This window comes from Helianthus annuus, chromosome 5, assembly GCF_002127325.2.
Source record: "Helianthus annuus cultivar XRQ/B chromosome 5, HanXRQr2.0-SUNRISE, whole genome shotgun sequence".
In the NCBI taxonomy this organism is placed as follows: domain Eukaryota; kingdom Viridiplantae; phylum Streptophyta; class Magnoliopsida; order Asterales; family Asteraceae; genus Helianthus; species Helianthus annuus.
Genome location: NC_035437.2, coordinates 146,867,089 through 146,882,042, shown reverse-complemented (window position 1 = coordinate 146,882,042; position 14,954 = coordinate 146,867,089). Strand labels below are relative to the sequence as shown.

General features: G+C 33.4%; 1 protein-coding gene across 1 annotated transcript; it reads left to right on the top strand.

The window, feature by feature from the left end:
• The first annotated feature begins 11,339 nt into the window (after positions 1–11,339).
• Positions 11,340–12,778, top strand: LOC110939376. The gene is made up of 2 exons (XM_022181029.2): positions 11,340–11,813; positions 12,000–12,778. Exons 1-2 carry the CDS (start codon positions 11,749–11,751, stop codon positions 12,688–12,690), a joined length of 756 nt encoding a protein of 251 aa, XP_022036721.1. The 5' UTR covers positions 11,340–11,748; the 3' UTR covers positions 12,691–12,778.
• The last annotated feature ends 2,176 nt before the right edge of the window (positions 12,779–14,954 follow it).

Genomic DNA, 14,954 nt, shown 5'->3' with positions numbered 1-14,954 from the left:
TGTAAATCTAGTTTCAAGAGGAAGAATATGGTGTAATTCTCAGTCTCTTATACAATGCGGTTCAAATCACTCCAGAAGTGATTCCGTGTTTCTTCAATCTTTATTCTAACATGTTACAATGAACGGAATTCATGTATGTGCTTGCTTCAGCTAGTTGTAGGTTTTAAAAGCGTGGATGGTTGTACCTTTGTGTATTTATATATGTAAGATCACTTTATTATTGTGTGATATGCGTAATTATTGTAATACATAGGAGGGATAGCCGTAATATAGGTTTTTTTTTAATCTAGTACGATAACCGTAATATAGGTTTTTTTTTTTTTTAATCTAGTAACAATAATGCAAAGTCAAAAGCTAAGGGTGTAAAAATGAACCTTTAATCAAGGGGTGTGATAAATATACCCATCACAAGGATTAATATACTCAAAAGTCAAATTATGTAATGATTTTGTAATGATTAACTACTTTATTATATTATTTTATTATAAAGTAAAAAGTAATAATTATGTTTTATTATACAATCAAAAGTAATGATTATGTTTTTTATGTTATTTTATTTTATAATACATAATGATTATGTTTTTTATGTTATTTTATTTTATAATACTTTTGTTACTTTAGAGCTCTGAAATATAGATGTTGTTAGGCTCACATTTAATATAATCCAACATATATTGGATTAAAAAATATTTGTATACAAAGTTTGCTATTTTGAAACAAAAATATAATCGAATTTAATTTTAAAATAAAAGTAAAAAATAAAAATAAATCAGGGTAGCTTAGAAGTAAAATCAGTTTACTAGTTTTGAATAAAGGAAAGAAAAATATTGGTGTAATGATTGACAATGTGATAAAAGCATGTCTTGGGTCCTGTGTTAAAGTAGTATCTTTAAATAAAAAAAAAAAAAGAGTTGACTTATGGGTACATTTAACACAACCCTTAATCAACGGTGAAAGGGTCATTTGGTTATAATAGAGCCGGGGACTATGGTGACACATGGGTGGTGCGTAGGGTTCCATGCGAGTATTGAGAAGGTAAGAGGAGAATACTCCCACTTAACAAATTATAAATGGATTAACACCTTTTCTTGGAGATTTATAAAACAAAATACGTTTTTTTTAGGATCCAACACCTTTTCTTGGAGATTTATAAAACAAAATACGTTTATAAATTTAGGCTTATAACTTTCAACTGGATTAACAAATGGATATTATATAGTGGTAAAATGTTCTCCTAGAACTAAAGGTTTCAAATGGTGCATGGATTAATGGTTAATAAGATGTTGTTAGTGCATGTATTGATGGTTGATAAGATTTTAGTTTATCCTTAAAAAAATAAATAAAACAAAATACCTTATAAATTTAGGGTTATAACTTTCAACAAGATTAGGCAAACTCTTTTATAAGGAGAAAAATAGGGATTGGAACAATTTGTGTAACTTTAATGTAATTATGTAATTTGGTCTCCACACTTCTTAGACCATGCGTATTCGTCCAATTTTCGGGCGTTTTCTTTTTTACAAATACATGCCCAACCACGCCCACATACGGCCCCCTGAGGCGTTTTTGAACAAATAAAATCAAAAAACGTTGTTTTAAAAACGTTCGAGCCCCGCACGAATTTCAAAACTGTACCATTGAACAACAACACAATTCATTAAAAATTAGTTTTTTTTGTTATTTCAAACTTTACCCTATTTAAATCCCACTTGTCACCTCATATTTTAGAGTTAAATGCCCGAATAGTCCCTATGGTTTTCCCTTTTTTCACCTTTAGTCTCTAACTTTCTAAAATCACAGCTATAGTCCCCAACTTTTCAATTTTCGTTCCCGGATAGTCCCTGAAGCGGATGAGGGTTAGTGTTTGGTGTTAACTGAGTGCGAAATGACTAAAATGCCCTTAATGTAAAACAAAATAAATTAATTAAATATTATATATATTCTACTTGTGGGGTCCACTTCCTATAAAATAAATTAACCCCATCCCTACCCCCACCATTCTCTCTTCTATCTCTCTGTTTCTTTGCTCTCATCTCTTTCTTGCCATCCAACAACAACCATCAATAACCACCATCATATAACCACCAAACAACAACCACATCACAACCTCTGATTCCGACGAATCTAATGTTAGTCTCGTTTCAAGGTACATCGGAGCTCAGTTCGACGGTAAGGGTCTGAGTGAAATGTTCTACATTACGTCGGAGATCGGAATTCCGTCACTCCGGTGAGTCTGTAATCGATGGAGCTGGTAAGTGTGTGTCCAGTGGAGGCAAAGAAAAAAGAACCCAAGGAATCAAAGGCCACTGTGCAAATTGATCTTTATCAATACTACTATCAAAGCTATGGGTGCCATATTATTATGTATATTTGAATTCGGATTTCATAAACTGAAATAGAGTTTAAGAAATCATAATAGAGTATGAAAATTGGTTTTAAAATGACGCTCAATTAGCTTCATTTAGATATAGTTTGTGTGGATTTATGGTGGTGGTAGTGAAATGTGGAGGTGGTGGTTAAAGGTGGATGGTGGTGGTAGTGAAAGGTGGAGATGGTGGTGGTGGTGAAAGATGGGGAAGATGAAGTGGTGGGGTCGGTGGTGGGTCCCACAAAAATCTTTAAATATTGATTATATTTATTTTAATTTTTTAGTTATTAATTTAACAGTATGGGCATGTTAGTAATTTCGTACCCACTTAACAATAAAAACTAACCCTCATTCACGACATGGACTATCCGGGAACGAAATTGCAAAAGTTAGGGACTATAGCTGTAATTTTAGAAAGTTAGGGACTAAAGGTGAAAAAAGGCAAACTACAGGGACTATTCGGACACTTTTCTCCATATTTTATAAACTTTTCACCACATTCTCTGTTTTTATAAAAATTTCTCCACTTTTCTCTCATAATTATGAATCCCTTCCGACCCCCATTCGGTGTGCCGTCGAGACCCGGTAACCCCAATGCATATCGGTCGAACACCATGCAACCGCAACCGAGCTTCAACCTACAAGACATGGATCCTAATGTATTTGCGTACACCTAAATACTAGCATTGGGCGGTTCGCAACCATACTTTCAAGCTCCGTGAACCTTTCCAACCATAGGCGGTTCACAACCGTCTACTCAACATATCGATCCGGAGATAGAAACGGTACCAGAGACACAACCCGAGGCATTTAATGAGTTTTTTTAGTTTTAATTAAAAAATAATTGTTTAATGATTGACGGGACATTATTGGGCATTATCACCACTACGCCCATTTGTGAAAAACGCCCCTTTGCTGTCTAGGATGACACGTGGCGGAAAACGCCATGGGTGGGGCATTATTCACCCTTACCACTACGCATGGTCTTAGCATCTTGCTTTCTTTTAATAGCAAACTGACTTACCCCTACATAGTTTTATACCTGCATCTTTCAAGATTTGAATCCTCAACAGATAACAGATGAAGACAGCTTACCACCACATCATTTCCCTTAGATCACTTAGCATTTTGCTATAGCGGGTAGTTTATTTTAATGATATTGTGCTTTTAAACTTATAATTTATTCAAATAAAAAATTTCAAAACTAAAGAATAATCTACTCTCTCTTTTTTTAACTACAATACTTATATGTTTTTATTAAAGGAAAAAAAAACTAAAATAATCATTTCATGATGACTTGAAAATAATATTTAACATCAACTTAGTGATAATGGTACATGCCCTTTGGTTAAAGGCTAAACTACATAAACATCTAATATGGTGTAACTAATTTTGGATTCCTTATCCATTAAAAACTATGGATTAAAATTTAATAGGTTGTAACATTATCACTAAGTTGATATTAAATATTATTTTCAAGGCATCATGAAATGATTATTTTAATCTTTTTTCCTTTAGAAAAAACATATAGAGTAAATTACCATTTTAGTCCCTGAGTTTTAACAAAAATTGCCACTTTAGTCCAAATAGTTTTTTTCTTGCCATTATAGTCCAAATAGTTTTGTTTTCTGTCATTTTAGTCCCTGAATTTTGTCATTTTTGCCATTTTCATCGACCACCATCACCACCTCCCACCACCCACCCCATCACAACCTTCTATCATCGCCACCACCTGCCTGCAACGTCATCACCCACCCACCATTTCCACCACCACCGGTCACTTTTCCGCCACCCACGTCATCAACCAACACCACCGCCATCATCGTAAAACCAACAACCATCGCCATCATCTTTACTGTAAACCGGCACAACACCATCCCCATACCATCGCACCTGTAAAAAAAAGAAAGAAAAATGTGGTTTGACCAAAATTCACCTAAGTTAACTAAATTTTTTTAATGGACTTAGTGGGTTGGATGAAAATGGCAAAAATGAACAAAGTCAGGGACTAAAATGGCAGAAAACAATACTATTTGGACTAAAATGGCAAGAAAAAAACTATTTGAACTAAAGTGACAATTTTGGTCAAACCTTAGGGACTAAAATGGCAATTTACTCAAACATATAAGTAAAACATTCCTCAACTCCACTTTTGTGTTTCATTCCTCCTCAACTCTCTATCGGTAGGGGGTTTTGGTTGGGGATACTGCTTGATATGTAGCGAGGGTGGGATTCACAAGGTAATACTCAAAAATTAGGGGTGCGGCGTGGCTTAGTTTGACGTGTCAGCCATGTAGATTTTTTTTTGGGTTTGGCAACGGCTGCCCCCAACGGCTAGATCGAACCAGCCAACCAAAGTCAGCCATGTAACCCACCCCCACCCCACGCCAGACTCAGTCCCCACGCCAAAGGGGCAACGCCATGCCTAACGCTTGCCCGGAGTGAAGCAGTCGACATTGAACCCAAACCGTCATCCCAACCCACACCCAACACCCCGCAGTCTTGTGTCACCCTCCCACTCCCCTCCGCCATTGACGCCCTCTAAAGTCAAAAGAGCATGTGCTTTTGATAAGGTGGCTTAGTTTATTCCAAGACATTAGACGAAACTCCAATTTTAGACTTTTTTTCATACAAATATAGAAAATTTATTTTCTATCTTGTAGTTGGTGATACTACATATTCTATAAAACTATATGACCAAATTAAACTATTAACCTATAGTGGTTAAGAAGAAAGTTTAAACGTTATAAACATCTTTAATCATATAATGTCCATAAAACATGTTCTGCTTTCTATATTGCTAACAAAAGAAAGTGGTATTATAAAAAATGTTTTTAAAGTAGTCTTCCGGTCAAACTTTAGGACTAATTTGGTTTAAGTGTTCACTTAAATTTTATATGCATATAGTTGCTAATTTTGAAAGAGCTATAAAATATTAATATAAACTTTAGGATCAACCGGAAATCTAAAGTTAGATGTTCTAACAAGACTGGGTGCCTATGAGAGCGAGTAAACGAATTAATTTCCCTATATATTAAAAATAAAAAATTATTAATCTATACTATATAATAAAAGAAACCACTTTGTGGACACTTTTCATCATATTAGGACATCTCTTATAGATAATTATTATTTTAATTTAATCTTTTTTAATTAATTATAGATAACCATCCTATAAAATATTATTTAATTTAATATCTTATGGATAATTATTATTTAGTTTAATCTTCTTCTTATTTATAATATTATTTAGAGAAAATTACGATTTTGACCCCTGTAGTTATATCACTTTTACCCTTTTAGACCAAAAATCTTTTTTTCACCATCCGAACCCCCAACGTCTTCTTTTCTAACCCTTTTGGCCCCTAACACTAACCCCATCCATTAAATGTTAGGGGCCAAAAGGGTTAGAAAGACGTTATGGGCCAAAAAGGTTAGAAATGGGGCTTAGATGTTAAAAAATTCTTTAGAAAAAATTACGATTTTGGCCCCTGTAGTTATATCACGTTTACCCTTTTAGCCCAAATTTTTTTTTTAAACGTCTGAGCCCCCAACGTCTTCTTTTCTAACCTTTTTGGCCCCTAACACTAACCCATCCATTAAATGTTAGGGGCCAAAAGGGTTAAAAAAAAAGATGTTAGGGGCCAAAAAGGTTAGAAAAAAATTCATATAATACACGAGGTTTTTTAAGGATATGTATTTTTTATTATTTAGTACAGAAAATTACATTTATTCAAAGCGTGTAATACTCATATTTTTAAAGATGTAATTTTTTTATTATTTGGTATATGAAATTACATTTATTCAACCCGTGTAATAAATGGGGTTTTTTAAAGATGTATTATTTTATTATTTGGTAAACAATATTACATTTATTCAACTTGTGTAATACACGTGGTTTTAAAGATATAACTTTTTTATTTTGTATATAAAATTACATTTATTCAGCATGTACAATATTGTTTTTATAGATATAACTTTTTATTATTTAATATATAAAATTTTATTTATTTAACTTGTATAATAAAGAAGGTTTTTAAAGATATATTGTTTGATTATTTAGTATATAAAATTTATTTATTCAACCCGTGTAATACACGGGGTTATAACCTAGTTACCCTATATATTAAAAAACGAACCAAATAAACAGTACAACTGGCAATTTTGTAATTTGCTTTCTTAATATTTTAAAAGCTGGAGAAGTAAATGAACAGTATAATAAATAAATATTAAAAAAATAAGTGAATGAAAAATAATAAAAAAAGAAATAGAAATTAATGAATAGTACTGATACCGGTGTTAAATTTAACAAACTGAGTGTATTTTTAGTATCCGTTCGGCACCGGTATTCATTGGGTTTTACCCTCAAATACCGGCGTTGTACCAGTACCAACCGTATCAAGCCGTATTGTACCAAGTATATTCGGTACCGGTACCCAATTTTGGGGATTTCAGTAACGGTATTTTCGGTACACGTTGGTACCGAGCTCATCAAATCCTGTAGCAACGTAGAAATGTAAGTAATTGCACATTTTAGATTACTTTTCATACACACAGTAAGTAAACTGTATTTCGTTTGAATGAGGTTTTATATACACAATAACTTATTTTGCTTTATTTTTTGTCTTTTTTCCATAATTAATGAATTATAGCATGTAAAATTAACTTGGATATTTAGATTATTGATGAGCAAATCGTATCAAATCCTGTAACCAAACCGGTATCGTATCGGTACCAAATTTACTATACCAAATCATTTTCGGTACCAATTTGGTACCCACCTTTTGACGTTTTCTGTTAGTTTCGGTTCGACATCGGTCTAGCACCATACCTATATTTATTGATTTTTACCTTCAAATACCATACCGTATTGTACTGAGCATTTTCGGTGCCGGTACCTAATTTTGATGATTTTCCGGATCGGTACTTGCGGTGCCGTTACCGGTACCGAGCTCATCCATATTTTAACGTGTTAGCACTGTAATAACTGAACTGAAAACAACCGAATTTCCAACGTGTAGGACATGTGGGTACTATTATTATATATTAGGTTATTTAAAATCATTTTTTAGGACGGATTGACTATCCTTTTCACGACATTTTTATTTATGTTTTGATATTCGGTATTTACTTGCCGTTATTGACACGCGTTTTACAGTCATTGGGTCCACGCCGCAACGCGCGGGCGGAAATTTAACTACTTTTTTTAAAAGTGGAATGGTATATAGGCTACAGATTGGGGATACTATTAAAAAAAATATCCAAAATGGAATTTATCAACTATAGCTTAAGAATCCAAAATGGAATTTATCAACAATAGGTTAGGATAGACTGGTTGGTGTGAGAAATGTCAAATTCAACGATCATACTCAAGGGTTTTAAGAGCCATAATGGATTTTTAAAAGATATTAGTTGGGTGGAATGGCTTGTCACACCATCCCGATTCACCCTCAAGGGCGTTAATCACCGTACGAGGGCCCGAGGGTTTGGGCATGAGTATGATAGCGAGTGTAAAAGATAGAAGCATGGGAGATTGCGTAGATTAATTTTGCAGCCAATGAATACTCTCCATTGGAGAGGACGACAAATGAGTACACATGGTCTAATTTACAAGCTAGTTAGGTTTTACATGTGTGATTAATTAAGTTAGAACCAGGCTAACCCTATAGTACACAGAGATAAAGCTAGGGCTATAGGCCTCCAAATATAGATGACCCTCTTTTACTAAAACAAGCTCAATTTAAAAAATAAAAAAACTATGTCCCATTGTTGTTTCAATACGATAAAATTCTAGGGCTTAGTCGTTTCCCACTCAATTAATTGTAATCTTTCCCAAAAAAGTTTGGGTAAAAATGAATTCATAAACTCAAGAGTCATACGAGTTTGAAAGTCAGTTCCTGATGGAGAAGATACTTGTATTTGATATATTAATTGTGGTCTAAATGCTGAGGTTGTGTGTAAGACAATTAAATCTTGCACCTGAACGGTTCATAACAACCAAATAAAATACTTGTATTTGATATATATTTTACGAAGCACCTCTTCATTAGCCATAATTCTAGTGATTATTCTTATTGCAACTCTTCTCCAAATCAATCTTTATTTATAGATTAATGCAGTTGAAGGATGAAATCTTATGAATATATACGGGGTTGTTTGTTTAACTCTTAATGAGGTTCTTAATGATTCAGACCTCTTACTGGTTCAACACTTAATGGTTCAGACTGTTTGTTTCGCGAATAGATGTCTGAATAGTTCAGACATTTGCTGCTGAACAGTTAAGATTCTACTGACTCTTAATAGTTCAGATCTCTTACTAGTTTAGTACTTAACTATTTAAATAAAAGTTATCAAAGAGCCTCTATTTCATGATTCAAGAAACGGAAAGTGAAGTGTGGGCTGCGATCTTTTTTATTCCTTGTGTTTCAACAACGGCCCAAGACCAGCCCACTTACTTTTACAATTAATTCCTTTTAGCATGTTTGACGAATTCCAAACCAATTAGTAAATTTGAAGTCCAGTTTCAATATTTTTGATCCACCCCTCTCCTACTCTTAGGGTGTGTTTGACAAAAGTAACTGGTGGATGGTGGCAGAAAGCTGGTAGCTAGTGACTGAAAGCTGTTAGCTGTTAGTCAGTAGCTGTAGCTTTTTAGATATATTTGATGTTTGGCAGAGTAGCTGGAGTTTTTAATAAAATCTATACTATATAATAAAAGAAACCATTTAGAGGACACTTGTCATCATATTAGGCCATATTTTATAGATAAGTATTATTTTAGTTTAAACTTTTCTAATTAGTTATAGATAATCATCCTATATTATTTAAATTAATTTCTTATGGATTTATTATTTAGTCTCCTTCTCTACTTTAGGCAACCGAAAATCAGACAAGAAGTAAAACGTACTCTATTGTGATGATTCTAATGGATAATCAAACACATTTTAGATTAATTTAATTTGTATGTATTTCTTTTCTTAAACATGTTTATATATATTTGTGTTTGTTGTTGTTTTTTTCTACTTTAACGGTACAAATTACAAGCCAACCTTAACTGAAAATCATTCCAAATTGAAGTATGTCTATAATATACAAAGAGTCTCTTTCTATTTTGACACAACCGTTACAAATGCACCAGCTTCCGAGGCTCTGAATATGATTTTTTACTTTACTAAAAAAGGACGTTGGGGGCTCAGATGTTAAAAATTCTTTTTTGGGCTAAAGGGTAAAAGTAATATAACCACAGGGGCCAAAATCATAATTTACTCTAACTAATATTATTTATCATTTATACATTTAGGAAATTTTAAATAAGGGGTTAAATTTATTGAGACTTCGTTAACAAATTTTGCTACAATAAAATAATCTATTTATATCAATCTAAATTTTTATCTATACTATACTATATAATAATACATTAACTAAAAAAAGACGTTGAGGGCTCAGATGTTAAAAAAAAATTGGGCTAAAAGGGTAAAAGTGATATAATCACAGGGGCCAAAATCGTAATTTACTCTAACTAATATTATTTATCATTTATACATTTACGGAGTTTTAAATAATGAGTTAAATTTATTGAGACTTCGTTAACAAATTTTGCTATAATAAAATAATCTATTTATATCAATCTATATTTTTATCTATACTATACTATATAATAATACATTAACGTGTGACATTCGTTCATTGTAGGTATTTATTTTATGATTTTCTCGCCTCACTTCCAAACTTATCTTATATTAATTAAATAAATAAATGAATAATGAGCTAATATTAAATTTTATCCTACTTTAAATTTTGAATACCATCTATTTTTATAATAAAATATTATCCGAAATTGTAATTGTTAATTTAAAACATTTTAAATAAAACAAATTATTTATCACGAAAACCAAACTTTGTATTTATATATTAAATATTTTTATTTTCACTATACAAAATTACATTTACTAACTTTTTTATTATTTAGTATATAAAATTACATTTATTTAACTCGTGTAATAAATGAGTTTTTTTAAAAATGTATTATTTTATTATTTGGTAAATAATATAAAATTAAATTAATTCAACCTGTACAATATGGTTCTTATATATATAACTTTTTATTATTTAATATATAAAATTATATTTATTCAACCCGTGCAATAAAGGAAGTTTTTAAAGATATAATGTTTTATTATTTAGTATATAAATTTATTTACTCAACCCGTGTAATACACGGGGTTATAACCTAGTATATAAAATAACCAAAATGGACATAACTAAAAATTTATTAAGTTTGTGCATTAAAAAGTTAATTATCTTTAGAGGCTAAAATAATCATTTTTTCCCTAAAAGCTTGTAGCTCCTTCTAAACGCTACTAGTAGGAGCGTTCAACCAAAAGCTTCAAGCTCCTAACCTAAAAGCTTCAAGTTCCTTCAACCAAACAAGGTTTTTTATTGAGTATGGATTTTTTTCTTAAAGACTTAAAGCTAGAAGCTACTAAAAGCTCCTAAAAGCTTAATGCCAAATATACCCCTAGTATAGTATTAATTATCTTAGTAATTTATGTGCATATAGTTCTTTTTGTCGTTTTTGTTTTGGTTATTCAATTTATTTGAATCGGTTTATTCGAATTGGAAAATTCTAATACTGAATTCAAATACGAAAAACGGTTCGAATAAGCTCATTCATCCTAGTATTAATCATCCTTGTAATTTAAATGCACATAGTTTTTTGTTTCCCCGCTCTTGCTATTCGTAAGCTCAGTTTCAGTTATTCCCTGCTTTTGTGATTAAGCGTAAAATAAGAAGTGGAGAGAAAAGTTGACATAACATGTTTATTGTGATAGGAGTTTACCACCCTTTCGCCCGTATAGACAACAAAAAACAATATTCACATATCTTCTTGATTCCAAACCTACCAATATTTTAAAGAATCACAATCTTCAAACCCTTAAACAATCAATCATCCCTTTACAACAAATCACCTTTAAATGTCACACAGACCTACATTATAACTAATCAAAATCAAATAATCATTTTTAAATCCAAATAACATCATACCTTATCCAAAATTTGCAATAATACGGGTTAGTTTTGAAATATTCAAAACTATTTGTTGCAGTGACAGACAATATTATCATGGAGAGTATCTACACACCTTCATATAATCGTACACATCTGTAGAAACTTTCCACACCACCACTAACAACACACACACTCAACGGTGTTACTGCGTGCTGTTGTGCCCTAACCACTATCATCTACGTTCGTACATTATCAGCTTCCATGATTCCTCCGGTTAATCTCCGATTACACATCATTGTTTCAACATTTCCGTTGCTCGGTTCTTCCAAATCGCTGTAAACGATCGGTTTTTTTGTGATTTTGATGAAATTATGGTTTCGTGTGATCCAAATGACGTCGTTGAAGACGAGAAGATGAAGATGAATATGCTTCACAGGTACAAACTGTTTCTCAGCTTTGCTAATCTGTTTCAGTTAATCGAAGTTTTAATCGCCGAAATGATTTGAATTTATTCGGAGATGATTTGTTGAAGTTTTCGTCAAATTTGTTCAATAAACACATCGTTTTTTCACTTTTTCTCGTCGGAAACGTGATTATTATTGTGTGTTACGTGTTTTCACAGGTTGAAACTGTATCTAAACATTGCTAATCTGTTACAATTGATCGAACTTTTCATCGCCGTAGCGTTGATTTTCTGGTCATCGTCTCGCATCATATCTGTATTGAACGATTTGAATCTCTCCGGAGATAACTTGTTGACGTTTTCGTCAAATTTGTTCAATCAACACATCGTTTTTCTCGTCGGAAACGTGATTATCGTCGCGTGTTACATGCTTTCACGTCGTACTGAACAAGTTAACAGATCGGAAAAGCTCGACGAAGAATACAATCCGTTGAGTCACCGGAAAACAACCATAGACGGTTCAATTGGAGATTCTGTTACGGTTACGGTTACCGTTACGCCGCCGTCGAAAGTAACGGAGGAGACGTACGGAGAAGAAAAACCTAACGGCGCAGGTCGTTACGAGAGCAGCGATGTCGTTATAACGGAATCAGAAACGGAAACGGCGATTGAAGTGGCGGTTAAGCAGGCGGTGAAGCGGATAGAGAGGTTCCGGAGGACTGAATCGGAGAAGTTGAAGCGTGAAATGTCAGTGAAGCCTCCTCGGCGGTCGGCGACGACGGAGAGGTTGCCGGAGATGGTGGAGAAGATGAGTAATGAAGAGTTCCGGCATGCTGTTGAGACGTTTATTTTGAAGCAGCAGAGGCTGCTTAAGCTAGAGGGTATGGATGAGAGTGGAATTGCATTGTAAATGAAAATGTTGCTGCTTGTTTCTGTAAGAGGAAGAAGAAGAATATTCCACTATTTCTCTAGTGTTATTCAATTTTGTGTTGAAAGCATATGAATTTTGTTTTGGATTGTTTTAACTTAAAAATCAAATAACCTTCTTCTCTATTAAACTATTTAACTAGCCTATTCTAATATTTTAATCTACCTCATCTATATAAACTCTCTCAATTTTATTTTTCTCTCTATAAAAAATTCCTCTCAAATGGCGAGGAATTCATGAACCGAAAAAGAAGAAGATATTGTGTTGGCTACGTTTTGGGTCACAACCCATCATAAACGAGCATCTACTAGTACATGGGTTTCGTTTCGGAATCGGGTTTTCCGACAATTTGTCTCAATGTTGGTGGGACCAAACAAATCGTGGATCAACTTAATTCGCGTTTCGCGATTATCCGTTTGAAATGTTCAAGAGTTCATGGGAAGTTCAAAAATGTGGAAAATCCCGACAATGACCTCTCGGAATTTGAAGTCATTCAAGTTGCCGTTGAATGACTACAAATATACGTACGACCAAGGTTGGAGAACTCGCTAGTCGCTAGCGGGTCGATGAGGTAGGGACTAGCGACTACTCCGGATTACTCGGGATTAATCGGATCGGACTTTTTATGTATAATTTTAAGTTTTTATACATATATACATATAATTTTATACGTAATTTTTTTAAGTGGACAAGTTTTGACCGGAATCTGGGAGGTTTTGGCCGGAAAATGTGTATTTTTCCGATTTATTCCGATTTTTTCTGATTTTTTCCGATTTTTTTTCCCCGATTTTTTTCCGATTTTTCCCGACCGACTAGTCGCGATTAGGGCCGACTAGGGCCGACTAGGGCCGATTAGGGCCAACTAGCGATTTTTTTACTGATTAACTGAAAATTACTCAGTTGATGGGCGACTAGCGACTAGTCAGCAATTAATCGCCAGCTAGTCGCGATTTTTGCAACCATGCGTACGACGATGACTTTGAACACGTTTGCGTGTGACAAATTATTAAGATGTATGTTTAATTTTTATGGAATGTTTAAGTTTTATGTTTAATTTTAAATTATGTTTAATTTTTATATAATGTTTAAGTTTTATGTTTAATTATTTAATGTTAAATTAAATTTGAAAAAAAAAAGTTTATGACAAGGGTAGGCGCCACCAATGTTTTATGGCTAATGGATACTTTGAAAGAAAACTAACATGGTGGGATTTGGTTGGTTTGGACAAGGGTACTACTCTCGAGTGCCCTTCCTCCCTTACAGGTGAAACTTGTTTGAATGTTTGTTATTGAATTTATGACTCAAATTCATTGTTGTGGGTAAAGATTTTAGCCTAAGTTTATAAATAATCAGTTAATAAAATTTTAGTAGGGGTGTTGAATTGAATAGAACTAGTTATTTTCCGTCCGCGCGTTGCGGCGGGACCCAATGACTACAAAAGGCGTGTCAGCAACGGCAAACAGATACTGAATATCAAAACATAAATAAAATGACGTGGTAAGGATAGTCACTCCGTCATAAAAAAGCGATTTTAAATAACCTAATATATAATAATAGGACCCACACGTCCTATACGTTGGAAATTCGGTTGTTTCCAGTTTAGTTATTATGGTGTTAACACGTTAAAATATGGATGAGCTCGGTACCGGTAACGACAGAGAAAGTACCGATCCGGAAAATCATCAAAATTAGGTACCGGCACCGAAAATGCTCGGTACAATACGGTATGGTATTTGAAGGTAAAAATCAATAAATATAGGTATGGTGCTAGACCGGTGTCGAATCGAAAGTAACGATTCTGAAAACGCCAAAAGGTGGGTACCAAATTGGTACCGAAAATGATTTGGCATAGTGAATTTGGTACCGATACGATACCGGTTCGTTTACAGGATTTGATACGATTTGCTCATCAATATTCTAAATATCCATGTTAATTTTACATGCTACAATTCATTCATTACAGAAAAAGACAAAAAAGAAAGCAAAATAAGTTGTTGTGTATATAAAACCTCATTCAAACGAAATACAGTTTATTTACTGTGTGTATGAAGAGTAATCTAAACGGTACAATTACTTGCATTGCTGCGTTGCTATAGGATTTGATGAGCTCGGTACCAACCGGTACCGAAAATACCGTTACCGAAATCCCTAAAAGTGGGTATCGGTACTGAATATACTTAGTATGGTACGGTTCGGTACCGGTCGGTACTGGTACGACACCAGTATTTGAGGGTAAAAACCGGTGA